The 11,273-nt window shown below is 36.8% G+C and overlaps 1 protein-coding gene and 1 pseudogene across 1 annotated transcript; both read left to right on the top strand.

Moving 5' to 3' along the window:
- Positions 1–5,506: 5,506 nt before the first annotated feature.
- LOC18437316 (3-ketoacyl-CoA synthase 4) lies at positions 5,507–7,303 on the top strand. Its single transcript, XM_088862308.1, is given in 2 exon segments — positions 5,507–6,934; positions 6,936–7,303. Coding segments are annotated over 2 exon segments (1,476 nt in total). The 5' UTR covers positions 5,507–5,578; the 3' UTR covers positions 7,056–7,303.
- A 126-nt stretch (positions 7,304–7,429) lies between these two features.
- On the top strand, positions 7,430–10,622 carry LOC18437317 (3-ketoacyl-CoA synthase 4 pseudogene; annotated as a pseudogene).
- The last annotated feature ends 651 nt before the right edge of the window (positions 10,623–11,273 follow it).

The following is an 11,273-nucleotide window of genomic DNA, read 5'->3' on the forward strand; positions in this document are numbered from 1 at the left end:
TGGGGTCTTTGCCTTGAGATTCCCTAATTGTCAAAACTGTTAGTGTGATATTGAACCGATGAGACGCAACATGTTTTCTTCAATGAAAACCAAGGATTAATTTTGGCATTTCATTTAAAGGAAAGTAATTAATTAGGACATCAAAAGGAACGATCATATGTTTGTCCTTGTGTCTTTAAGGTCATGTAGTCATTTATGGAATGAAAGAGGCTTCAATGTAGAAAATAAAGCCTAATTGGGACTCACATGAGTCAAGGACATAAGAATCGTCTGGGATTCATTGGGGAAATCGCAATGGAGGGCACAGCTGGGAAGCCGTTGCACCTGTTCAAATGCAGTCTCTTTTAAAATTTATAATATTGAATGTCACGAATCTGCAAATAAAAGAGGACTTGCAATTTTAAAAAATAAATAATTTTAAATTTCATTCGTGTTCATTCATCACTGTTTATTAAAATTCTTCGTAGATCATCAACTTTGCACTATATTATGAGCTGTAAAATTGTGGATCTAAAGTGGAGTGGCATCTTGAGTGAAATACGGTGTTTCGACTTCTAAGTATTTTTTGAAGAAAACTTTTTTGTAAGGAGATTGTATTTAATGTTAAAAATCCTTTAATTGATCATCTCGACGTCGAGATGTATGAATATAGAAAAAGAAAAAAAAATAGATTTTGAGTCCCATAAATAGTGCATTTTGCAACACATTATCTAGACCGTCTATTTTCAAGATATTCATATATTTATAGATCCACTTGATTTTAATCATTTTTGAAGTTTAAAAATTTTATAATTAGAGATAAAAATAAATTTTCAGATAATTCTAAAAAAAATTTAAAAAAAAATTGCATGTTATAATAAAATTTGGAGGTGCACCTTAATTTAAAGTTGCAACCTTTAAACAAACCACACCCTTTTTTTTTAAACACCCCTTTTAGGCACAAATAGATGACGTAGAAAGATATAAGATATGCTGGCAGGGTTGGCAATAGAACGGGCGGGCCTATGCAGTCTGGTTGGCCCTGGACCTACTTTTTTTTTTTTTACTTTGAGTCTATTAATGAGGAGTATGTAGACACTAAATTTGCATTTAATCTGATTTGTACACTTCATATTGTCAAAAAATGAGATCCAATGTAAAATATTAAATATATGGACCTACTTTCATTTCTCAAATTTTTCTGCAAATTTCCCAAAACAAGAAAGAGGGAAATCATGCTCAAGAAATAAACGGTGGGCTGAATGTTCAACTAGTTTGAAAGAGGAAAAAAAAAAAAATATTTTCACATATAGTAAACCTTTCCCTGACATAAAAAAGGATGTATACTATGCTTCTGCAAGAGCATATTGTAGATCTACTCCCTCAAATAGAAGACCTACTTGGCATGGTGTTTTAAAATCTTGAAAGCCATCTAAAAATTACTATATGATTATTTTCAAATAAAAAAAGTTGAATTCTGAGCTTGTTAGCACTTAGATCTTACCCTTTCAAAAATGGACGGTCACAGTTTAGCCTTGAGGCATTATTTTTGCAAGGGGCATAGAGGGAATAATTTGTATAATTTTTTTATTGGAGTTAGTTTATAGGTTAAAGAGGTACATCCCCAAATTTAAAGTTCTAAGTTCTATAATTACTGTTACATTGATTGCCTGAGGGAGTAAATAGACATTATACTCCCGCTTGTAAAATCTTTTAGCTCATTTAAAAGAGTAGTTACTCCAACCCACAGTCCAAACAAATACTCCGGGTTGGGAAACCCTTTCCCAAAACAATGATCAACACAAATTTCCCTCTATTAAAAAACAAATAATTCGAATACAACAAAAATCATCTCTTCAGAGCTCATTATCGTCATCGGGCTCGAGGTTTAGTCATATATGAAATTATATACCATCTACCTATTGTACAATGAGGGCACAATTATTTATAACCATCCGATATGAAATTTGATACTTTGAGTGTATGACAAACTTCAAGGAAATTATTTTTGAATTTTGACCTTGATCAATAGAATAAGAGTAATGATCTTATGAGACCTTCCTACACCTATGTGTATAGAACTTCAAAGGATCACTATTAAAGTTGATACATATCTCTAGAAAAATCAAGTCTCACATTCATATAATAACTTTTCTAGAGATTTGTATCAAATTTAATGGTGATCCTTTAAGGGTCCTACACACATGGGCATAGGAGGGCCTCATAGGGTCATTACTCATAGAATAAATGCCGCTACCCAATTTCACATCCAATTGTTAATATTACTTGTGACCACCTTATACAAAAAGTACATGGTCTCATTGTATACTTTTCCTTTATATATATTATCAAAGGGATTACATGTAATGAGATTATTTATGTTTTTTACAAGGAGATCACAGTGATTCCTACTCATTAGTTATCAAATTAGATGGCTTGGGCTAGTCATAAAGTATGAGAAATTTTGTTTTGAATATTTAATAACAAAAAATAATTATGACCTCTTGATAACAAAAATAAATAGTTTCATAATAGGAAAAAGTTTATATAAGGTTGCAACATTAAACTGTAGAGTTAAAGATGCACTTCAAAAATCCATCGGATAAGGTTGTTTTAATATTGAAAAACACTCTAATTGAAAAACTCTCTAATTGCAACATATTATCTGGACATTCCATTTTCAAGATTTTCATATGTTTATAGATCTACTAGATTTTAAAAAATTTTGGAGGTTAAAATTTTATAATTAGATATGAAAATAGATTTTCACATAATCCTAAAAAACATTTACACCAAAATTGCTTGTTATGATCAAATTTGGAAAAACGCCTTAAATAGATTGTTTAAGGTTGCAACCGTATAGAAACCACAACCTTCATAATATACAATCCCAATATATATAAAACTTAATAATTTTTTTATTGTTTACTGACAATATTAAAATGAAATCATATTATACATAATAAAAATATAAATACTTTAAGAGGTTTATGACTGAAAGTTGAAAATCATTCCAATATAAATCAAAATTAAAATAAGAAAATTCATTATCCAATTTAACAACTTCAACAGTATCAACAACTTCTAAATTGCTTTGTGATTTTGTTTTTGAGATTTTTAGAGTTGTTTCTAGGTAATTGATTTTTTCTTTTTTACAAAGGAGAAATAATTATTTAGAAAAGAAATTTTTATAATAATAATAAAACACCATAGATTGTCTTAATAAATTCATTTTACCAAGATATTATATATGTTATTATCAATAATAAAATATATATTTTAAAAATAAATGTATACAATGAGACCATTTACTTTTGACACAAGGATGTCACGATCATCGTTGACTATTAGATTTGAAATTGGGTGGTTCAGGGTGTGTATGAAATCGGGTTGTTAAGGATGTATCATTGTTTAGGCACAATATCTAAAATAAAAATTTCTGAAATGTTGTACTACACTTTTATCTTTTAGATTTTACATAAAATGGCTAAAAATGATTGTGACATCCTCGTAATAAAAAAAAAGGCTGTGGTTTCCATAAGGTTGCAACCTTAAACAATCCAATTAAAGCGAACCTTAAATTTTTATCATAACATGCAATTTTGTTGTAAAAAATTCTTAACATTATCTTAAAATCTATTTTCATACTAATTAGAAATTTTTAAATTTCAAAAATGGTTAAAATCAAGTAGATCTATAAATATATGAAAATCTTGAAAATGGATGGTCTAGATAATGTGTTGCAAGATGCACTATTTCCGATATTCAATTTTTTTTCTTTTTTCTTTTTCATATTCATAGATCTTGATGTCGAGATGATTGATTATAGAGCTTTTTCAACATTAAAACAACATTTTCGATAGATGTTTGAGGTGCATCTGTGATTCTACATTTTAAGGTTGCAACCTTAATATAAATTTTTCCCAAAAAAAAATGATATCATCATATACAATTATTTTTTTAAAAAAATATAGTATTATTATGTACAATTAATTTTTTTAAAAATATAGTATCATTATATACACTTATTTATTAAAACTTGGGCAAGCTTTCTATGCTTCCCCTACAGTCTAGAAGTTCTATCCTCCTTCTTATCCAACCGTCCATTCTAAATGGAGAGCTCAGATTGCCCCAATCACAATGTCACGTCTCTATACTATTTTATTTTTAATTTTTTTTAAAACTATTTTGACATCAAATTTTGGACGTCCATTCCTCTATTAAATTCGCACTAGTGAAAAATATATAAAAAAAATATTTTCAATAAAATAAAATGACCAAAATACCTTTGAAATTTTCAAGAGGTATTTTGATCATTATATTTTATCGAAAAATTATTTTTAATATTTTTTATAGGTGTGCCCCTATGAGAAGATGTCACGAACCAAATTTCATATTCATACAATTTGTATAGAAAAAACTAAAAATAAAATACTTTGAGACGTCAGATCTAAGATCAAATGATGAGTGGTTCTCTTGATCAAGTTGTAGAAGAAGCATAGAAACCGTTTCCTTAAAAACTTTACCTAAAAAAAACATCTTAAAATAAAACAAATATATGACCCTTTTTCTCTTCACTTGTAATCAAGAGCAAAATGGGACACCCCAAAAAAACAAAAACAAAAACAAACAAAATAACCAAAGACAAAGAGACATGCTTGACCGTCTTGCCTCAATTTCAACGAATTTGGTGTCTTGCCTTCTTTCTCCCTCACTTGAACCACAAGACATCTGTAAAATTCGACAAATTACTCCACCACAAAATACCCACCTCCTCTCCAAATTCCCAACCCAATAATTCCCCACTCTCCTTTTAATAATTTCAACCTAGTGTCCATACCCTTTCCTCCTCTCTCTTCCCTAAATTATCCATTCTAATCTCTAAAAAATATCCATTCTAATCTCTAAAAAAAAAATATCAAATTGAAATTGCCACATACTCGATACTCTCTCTAAAATACTCAATTCCTCTCTCTTCCCTAAATTATTACTCCAGGTACTTTCTCTTCTCTTCACCACCAAAAGTACCTGCAGGTACTTTCTCTCTCTTCTCCCCAAAAAATATCCAAATTCCCCTCTATCTCTCTAAAATACTCAAATCCCGCTCTCTCTCTCTCTAAAATACTCAAATCCCCCTCTCCCTCGAACTTCTTTCAGCGTATCCATCTCTACCCATAGACATGCACAAATCGGATATTAATTATAATTAATGTTAAATTGTTCCTCCTGGTCCTCGCCCCCATTTTATATACCCTCCCTCCTATGCACAGGCCTCCATCGCCCATGTGCTAAACGACCTCCTCTCTTCTCCCCCCTCTTGCAATTCTAGAGAGAGAGAGAGAGAGAGAGAGAGAGAGGTGTGAGAAAGTTGACTCAAATCGAGAGCCCCAATCCCCTTTCTCTCTCCCCCACGGTCTGCAATTCCCCCCCCCCCTCTCTCTCTAACATGGCGGAGTTCCAGAGCTCTCAACCCTATCCTCCTCGGTGTCAGCCTTCTCGCCGTTTGCCTGATTTTTTACAGAGCGTGAACCTCAAGTACGTGAAGCTAGGGTACCATTACCTCATAACCCACCTCCTCACCCTCCTTCTCATCCCTTTAATGGCGGTCATCTTAGTCCAGGCCTCTCAGATGAACCCAGATGACGCTCTGGAACTTTGGGTTCACCTTCAATATAATCTCGTTAGTGTTCTTGTTTGCTCCGCTTTCCTTGTGTTTGGCTCCACGGTCTATATCATGACCAGGCCTCGTCCAATCTACCTCGTTGATTACGCCTGCTACAAACCACCTTCTCATCTCAAGGTCGCATTCGCTCAATTCATGGAGCACTCGAAGCTTTCTGGCAAATTTGACGAGCCTGCCCTAGAGTTTCAGAGGAAGATTTTGGAGAGGTCAGGTTTAGGAGAAGAAACGTATTTCCCTGATGCCATGCATCAATTGCCTCCTCGCCTGTCAATGGCGGCTGCCAGAGAAGAGGCGGAGCAAGTCATGTTTGGTGCCCTTGATAAGCTGTTCTCGAACACGAGGATTAGACCCAAAGATGTCGGGATTTTGATCGTGAATTGCAGTCTCTTTAACCCAACACCTTCCCTCTCTGCCATGATTGTGAACAAGTACAAGCTCCGGGGGAACATCAGGAGCTTCAATTTGGGGGGAATGGGGTGCAGTGCCGGTGTTATTGCCATAGATCTCGCAAAGGACCTTCTTCAGGTTCATGGGTCCACTTATGCAGTGGTTGTGAGCACTGAGAACATTACCCAAAACTGGTATTTTGGGAACAAGAGGTCTATGTTGATTCCCAATTGCTTGTTCAGAGTTGGGGGATCAGCTGTTCTTCTCTCCAACAAGAGCTCAGATAAGAGACGCTCCAAATATGAGCTTGTTCATGTGGTGAGAACCCATAAGGGAGCTGATGATAAGGCCTTCAGATGTGTGTATCAGGAACAAGATGAGACGGGTAAGCCGGGAGTTTCTCTATCCAAAGATCTCATGGCGATTGCAGGTGGTGCTCTCAAGACCAACATTACAACGCTCGGCCCCTTGGTCTTACCCGTTAGCGAGCAGCTCCTCTTCTTTGCTACCCTTGTTGCAAAGAAGCTCTTGAATGCCAAAATCAAGCCTTATATCCCTGATTTCAAGCTCGCATTTGAGCACTTTTGTATCCACGCAGGTGGCAGAGCTGTGATTGATGAATTGGAGAAGAATTTGCAGCTTCTCCCTGGTCATGTCGAGGCCTCAAGGATGACACTTCACAGGTTTGGTAACACTTCTTCGAGCTCAATTTGGTATGAATTGTCATACACTGAAGCCAAGGGGAGAATGAGGAAGGGGCATAGGGTCTGGCAGATAGCTTTTGGGAGTGGGTTCAAGTGTAACAGTGCAGTTTGGAAGGCGCTCAAGACTGTGAAGCCATCACCTGATGGACCATGGGAGGACTGCATCAATGAGTACCCTGTTCAGATTTTGGATGGAGGATTGCATCAGTAAGTCCTCTGTTCGATTTTCGATGGGTTTGTGCATTGAGAATTGGGACTTGGGAAGGTGGGGGTACTTGGATTTGGTATTAGGTTCTTGTTAGGCTTGTGATTCTGACTGGATAGGGTCTGCCTACTTAGTTTCTGTATTTTTTTTCTTTTATTTTAACGTAGCTGTGTGATCGTCTGGGGTTTTCGATTTAGTGACTCTCTCTCAACTTCTAATTTTCCGGGTCATTGTTGTGTAAAAACTTGGATTCTTAGGTTGCCATTCTTGCATCCAGTGTAATGGGAATGTTCCAAATTGGATATTCTTGAATGAGATGGAAAGCAAGTTGGTGAGTTTCATTCAGTGCCTTTGCCATGGATGGTCTTTTTCTGTATTTTCTTTTGATAATTTCGCTTACACGTGACCTTTTGAGTGTATTGACCATACGTTGATTCAAAATATCAATATAAACAGGAAAAAAAGAAAAGGGCAAAAAAAAACAGTGACTTAATTCATATGAATTGCGTCGACACAATGGCCATTTTTTAAATAATAGTGACTTAATTCATATGAATTGGGTTGACACAATGGCCAATTTTAGTGTGCTATTTTTATGGTGGAAAATTTTTGACTGGTTAGTTGTTCTATGGAAATCAATTGATTTTTTGCTTTTTTAATGTGCTCTGCTTAAAACTTTTCCAGATCTTGTGATCAAAACATATGGATCTGTTCCCTTTTCTCTTTTGCTTTTCTCCTCCGTTTTGGGTGAAGATGGTGATGATGATGATGGACACTTCATCTCATGTGCTTTTGCTTTCCATTTTTTTATTTGTACCAGAATAACAAATAGATCCAGTATATTTTCCTTTAGATGCTTATCCATGGTGTACTTTCTGTTATCTTTTCTAAATAACAACCAATGAACCTCATGGTGATCAGATATAAGGGATGTCCGTCCTCCTTGATAGAGTTCTCAATACCCCGAAAGAGATAATACTAAAAAAGAATTGTATGTTCTTTTGTCCTTAATTTTACGTCACTTTCTCCGCTTAATCTTGAATTCATGAAAGTGCCTCAGTGAAACCAATCATTTTGGTTTTTCGGTTCTAAACTTCACTAACCTGGCTATGTCATTTCTGCAATGTAGCAGATTCTGTTCTCTCATTGGAGATCTTAAACCTCTTTGGCTGATCCTGGTCAAATTACTACATCTTCAACCTTACGTGTTTCTGTGCTTGGCTTGGTTGCTTAAGCTCTAGCCAGTGCCTTCTGTAGAATAATTAGTTCAGATAGTTATTTTCGTATTGTTAGGTTTCCTTTTGGATCAACATGTCATTTTTCAACCTAATCCCCCACCCCCTTTCTCTTTCTATCACAATTGCAGTCCTTTCTCTCCATTCTCTCTCCTGAATTACTCCAACAACTCCCCCCCCATTAAATACCCAAGTTCCTCTCTCTTTCTCTCCCCCCCCCCAAAAATACTGAAACTCCTCTCTTCCTCTCTTCCTCTCTTCTCTCTCTCCTAAATTATTATGCCAGCTACTCTCTCTCTCTTCCCCTCAGCGTGTCCATCTCCTCCCATAGACAAGCACAAATTGGATATTAAATTATAATTAATCTTAAAATCCTTCCAACTGCTCGTCGCCCCCATTTTATATACTCTGCTATGCAGATGCATCCACCCCTGATGTGCTATATAACCTCTCTTCTCTTCTTTTCTCCCCTCCTCTTACAATTCTAGAGAGAAAGAGAGAGAAGTTTGAGAAAGTTGACTCAAATCAAGAGCCCCAATCCCCCTTCTCTCTCCCCCACGCTGTCACGTTCTGCAATTTCCCTCTCTCTCTCTCTCCCCCTAACATGGCGGAGTTGCAGAGCTCTCGACCCTATCCTCCTCCTCCTTGGCTTCAGCCTTCTCGCTGTTTGCCTGATTTTTTACAGAGCGTGAACCTCAAGTATGTGAAGCTTGGGTACCATTACCTAATAGCCCAACTCCTCACCTTCCTTCTCATCCCTTTAATGGCGGTCATCTTAGTCCAGGCCTCTCAGATGAACCCAGTCTCGTTAGTGTTCTTGTTCTTTCTGCATGCTTAGTCTTTGGCTCCACAGTCTATATCAGGAGCCGGCCTTGCCCAATCTACCTTGTTGATTACACTGCTACAAATCACCTTCTCATCGTATGGTCACCTTCGCTAAATTCATGGAGCATTCGAGGTTTTCCGGCAAATTTGACAAGCCTGATCTAGAGTTTCAGAGGAAGATTTTGGAGAGGTCAGGTTTGGGAGAAGAAGCATATTTCCCTGAGGCCATGCATCACTTGCCTCCTCGCCTGTCAATGGCAGCTGCCATAGAAGAGGCAGAGCAAGTCATGTTTGGTGCTCTCGATATCCTGTTCTTGGACACAAGGAATAGACCAAAAGAAGTCGGAATTTTGATTGTGAATTGCAGTCTCTTGAACCCGACACCTTCTCTCTCTGCCATGATCGTGAACAATTACAAGCTCTGGGGAAACATCAGGGGCTTCAATTGGGGGGTATGGAGTGCAGTGCCAGTGTTATTGCCCTAGATCTCTCAAAGGACCTACTTCAGGTTCATGGGTCCACTTATGCAGTGGTTGTGAGCACCAAGAACATAACCCAAAACTGATATTTTGGGACCAAGAGTCTATTGTTGATTCCCAATTGCTTGTTTGGAGTTGGGCGATCAGCTGTTCTTCTCTCCGAGCTCAGATAGAGACGCTTCAAATATGAGCTTGTTCTTGTGGTGAGGATCCATAAGGGAGCTGATGATAAGGCCTTCAGGTGGGCGTATCAGGAGAAAAATGAGATGGGTAAGCCAAGAGTTTCTTTCTTAAGATCTCATGGCGATTGCAGGTGGTGCTTTTAAGGCCAACATTACAACTCTTGGCCCCTTTGTCTTACCCGTTAGCGAGCGGCTCCTCTTCTTTGCTACCCTTGTTGCGAAGAAGCTCTTCTATGCTAAAATCAAGCCTCAAATCCCTGTTCTCAAGCTCGCATTCAAGCACAGTATCTATGCAGGTGGCAGAATTGTGATTGATGAATTGGAGAAGAATTTGCAGCTTCTCCCTGTCCATGTCGAGGCCTTAAGGATGACACTTACAGGTTTGGTAACACTTCTTCGAGCTCAATTTGGTATGAATTGGCATACACTGAAGCCAAGGGGAAAATGAGGAAGGGGCATAGAGTCTGGCAGATAGGTTTGGGGAGTGGGTTCAGGTGTAACAGTGACTATGAAGCCATCACCTAATGGACCATGGGAGGACTGCATCAATAACTACCCTGTTCAGATATTGGATGGACGACTGCATCAGTGAGTACTCTGTGTTCAGAATTTCTATGGGTTTTTGCATTAATTAAGAATTAGGACTTGGGATGGTGGGGTTGCTTGGATTTGTTGATAGATTCTTGTTACGCTTGTGATTCTGACTGGGTAGGGTCTGCCTGCTTAGTTTTTTTTCCATTTTTTTTTAATTTATCTGTGTCACTATCTGGGGTTCTCGATTAAGTGAATCTCTCACTCTCTCTCAACTTCTATTTTTCTGGGTCGTCTTCATTGGTGTGTAAAAACTTGGAGTCTTAGGTTGGCATTCTTGCACCCAGTGTAATGGGAATTTTCCAAATTGGATATTTCTTAAATGAGATGGAAAGCAAGTTGGTTAGTTTCATTCAGTGCCTTTGCCGAGGATGGTCTTTTTCTGTATTTTCTTTTGATAATTTCGCTTACACATGACCTTTTGAGTGTATTAACAATACGTTGATTCAAATTATCAATATATAGGGGAAAAAAAGAAAAGGGGAAAAAAATTACTTGATCATATGAATTGGGTTGACAGAATGGCCATATTGGGTTGATAGAATAGCCATATTTTGCGTGCTATCTTTATGGTGGAGAATTTTTGACCGGTTAATTGTTCTATGGAAATCCATTGATATTTTTTCTTTTGTAATGTGCTCTGCTTAAAACTTTTCGAGATCTTGTGATCAAAACATATGGATCTGTTCCCTTTTCTCTTTTGCTTTTCTCCTCTGTTTTGAGTTCATGAGCACCTTTATGTAAAGCTTAAAAGTGAAGGTGGTGATGATGATGGACACTTAATCTCATGTGCTTTTGCTTTCTATTTTTTTCTTTGTACCAGCAAAGCATATAAATCCAATATATTTTCTTTTAGATGATTGTGCATGGTGTACTTTCTGTTATCTTTTCTAAATAACAACCAATGAACCTCATGGTGATCGGATATAATTATGGGGATGTCAGTCCTGCTTGATAGAGTTCTCAATAGCAAAAAAAGATGATAAATATTATATCACTTTCT

Source organism: Amborella trichopoda, chromosome 3 (genome assembly GCF_054954075.1).
Source record: "Amborella trichopoda isolate Santa Cruz 75 chromosome 3, AtrichopodaSantaCruz75HAP2 v2.0, whole genome shotgun sequence".
NCBI classification, from domain to species: domain Eukaryota; kingdom Viridiplantae; phylum Streptophyta; class Magnoliopsida; order Amborellales; family Amborellaceae; genus Amborella; species Amborella trichopoda.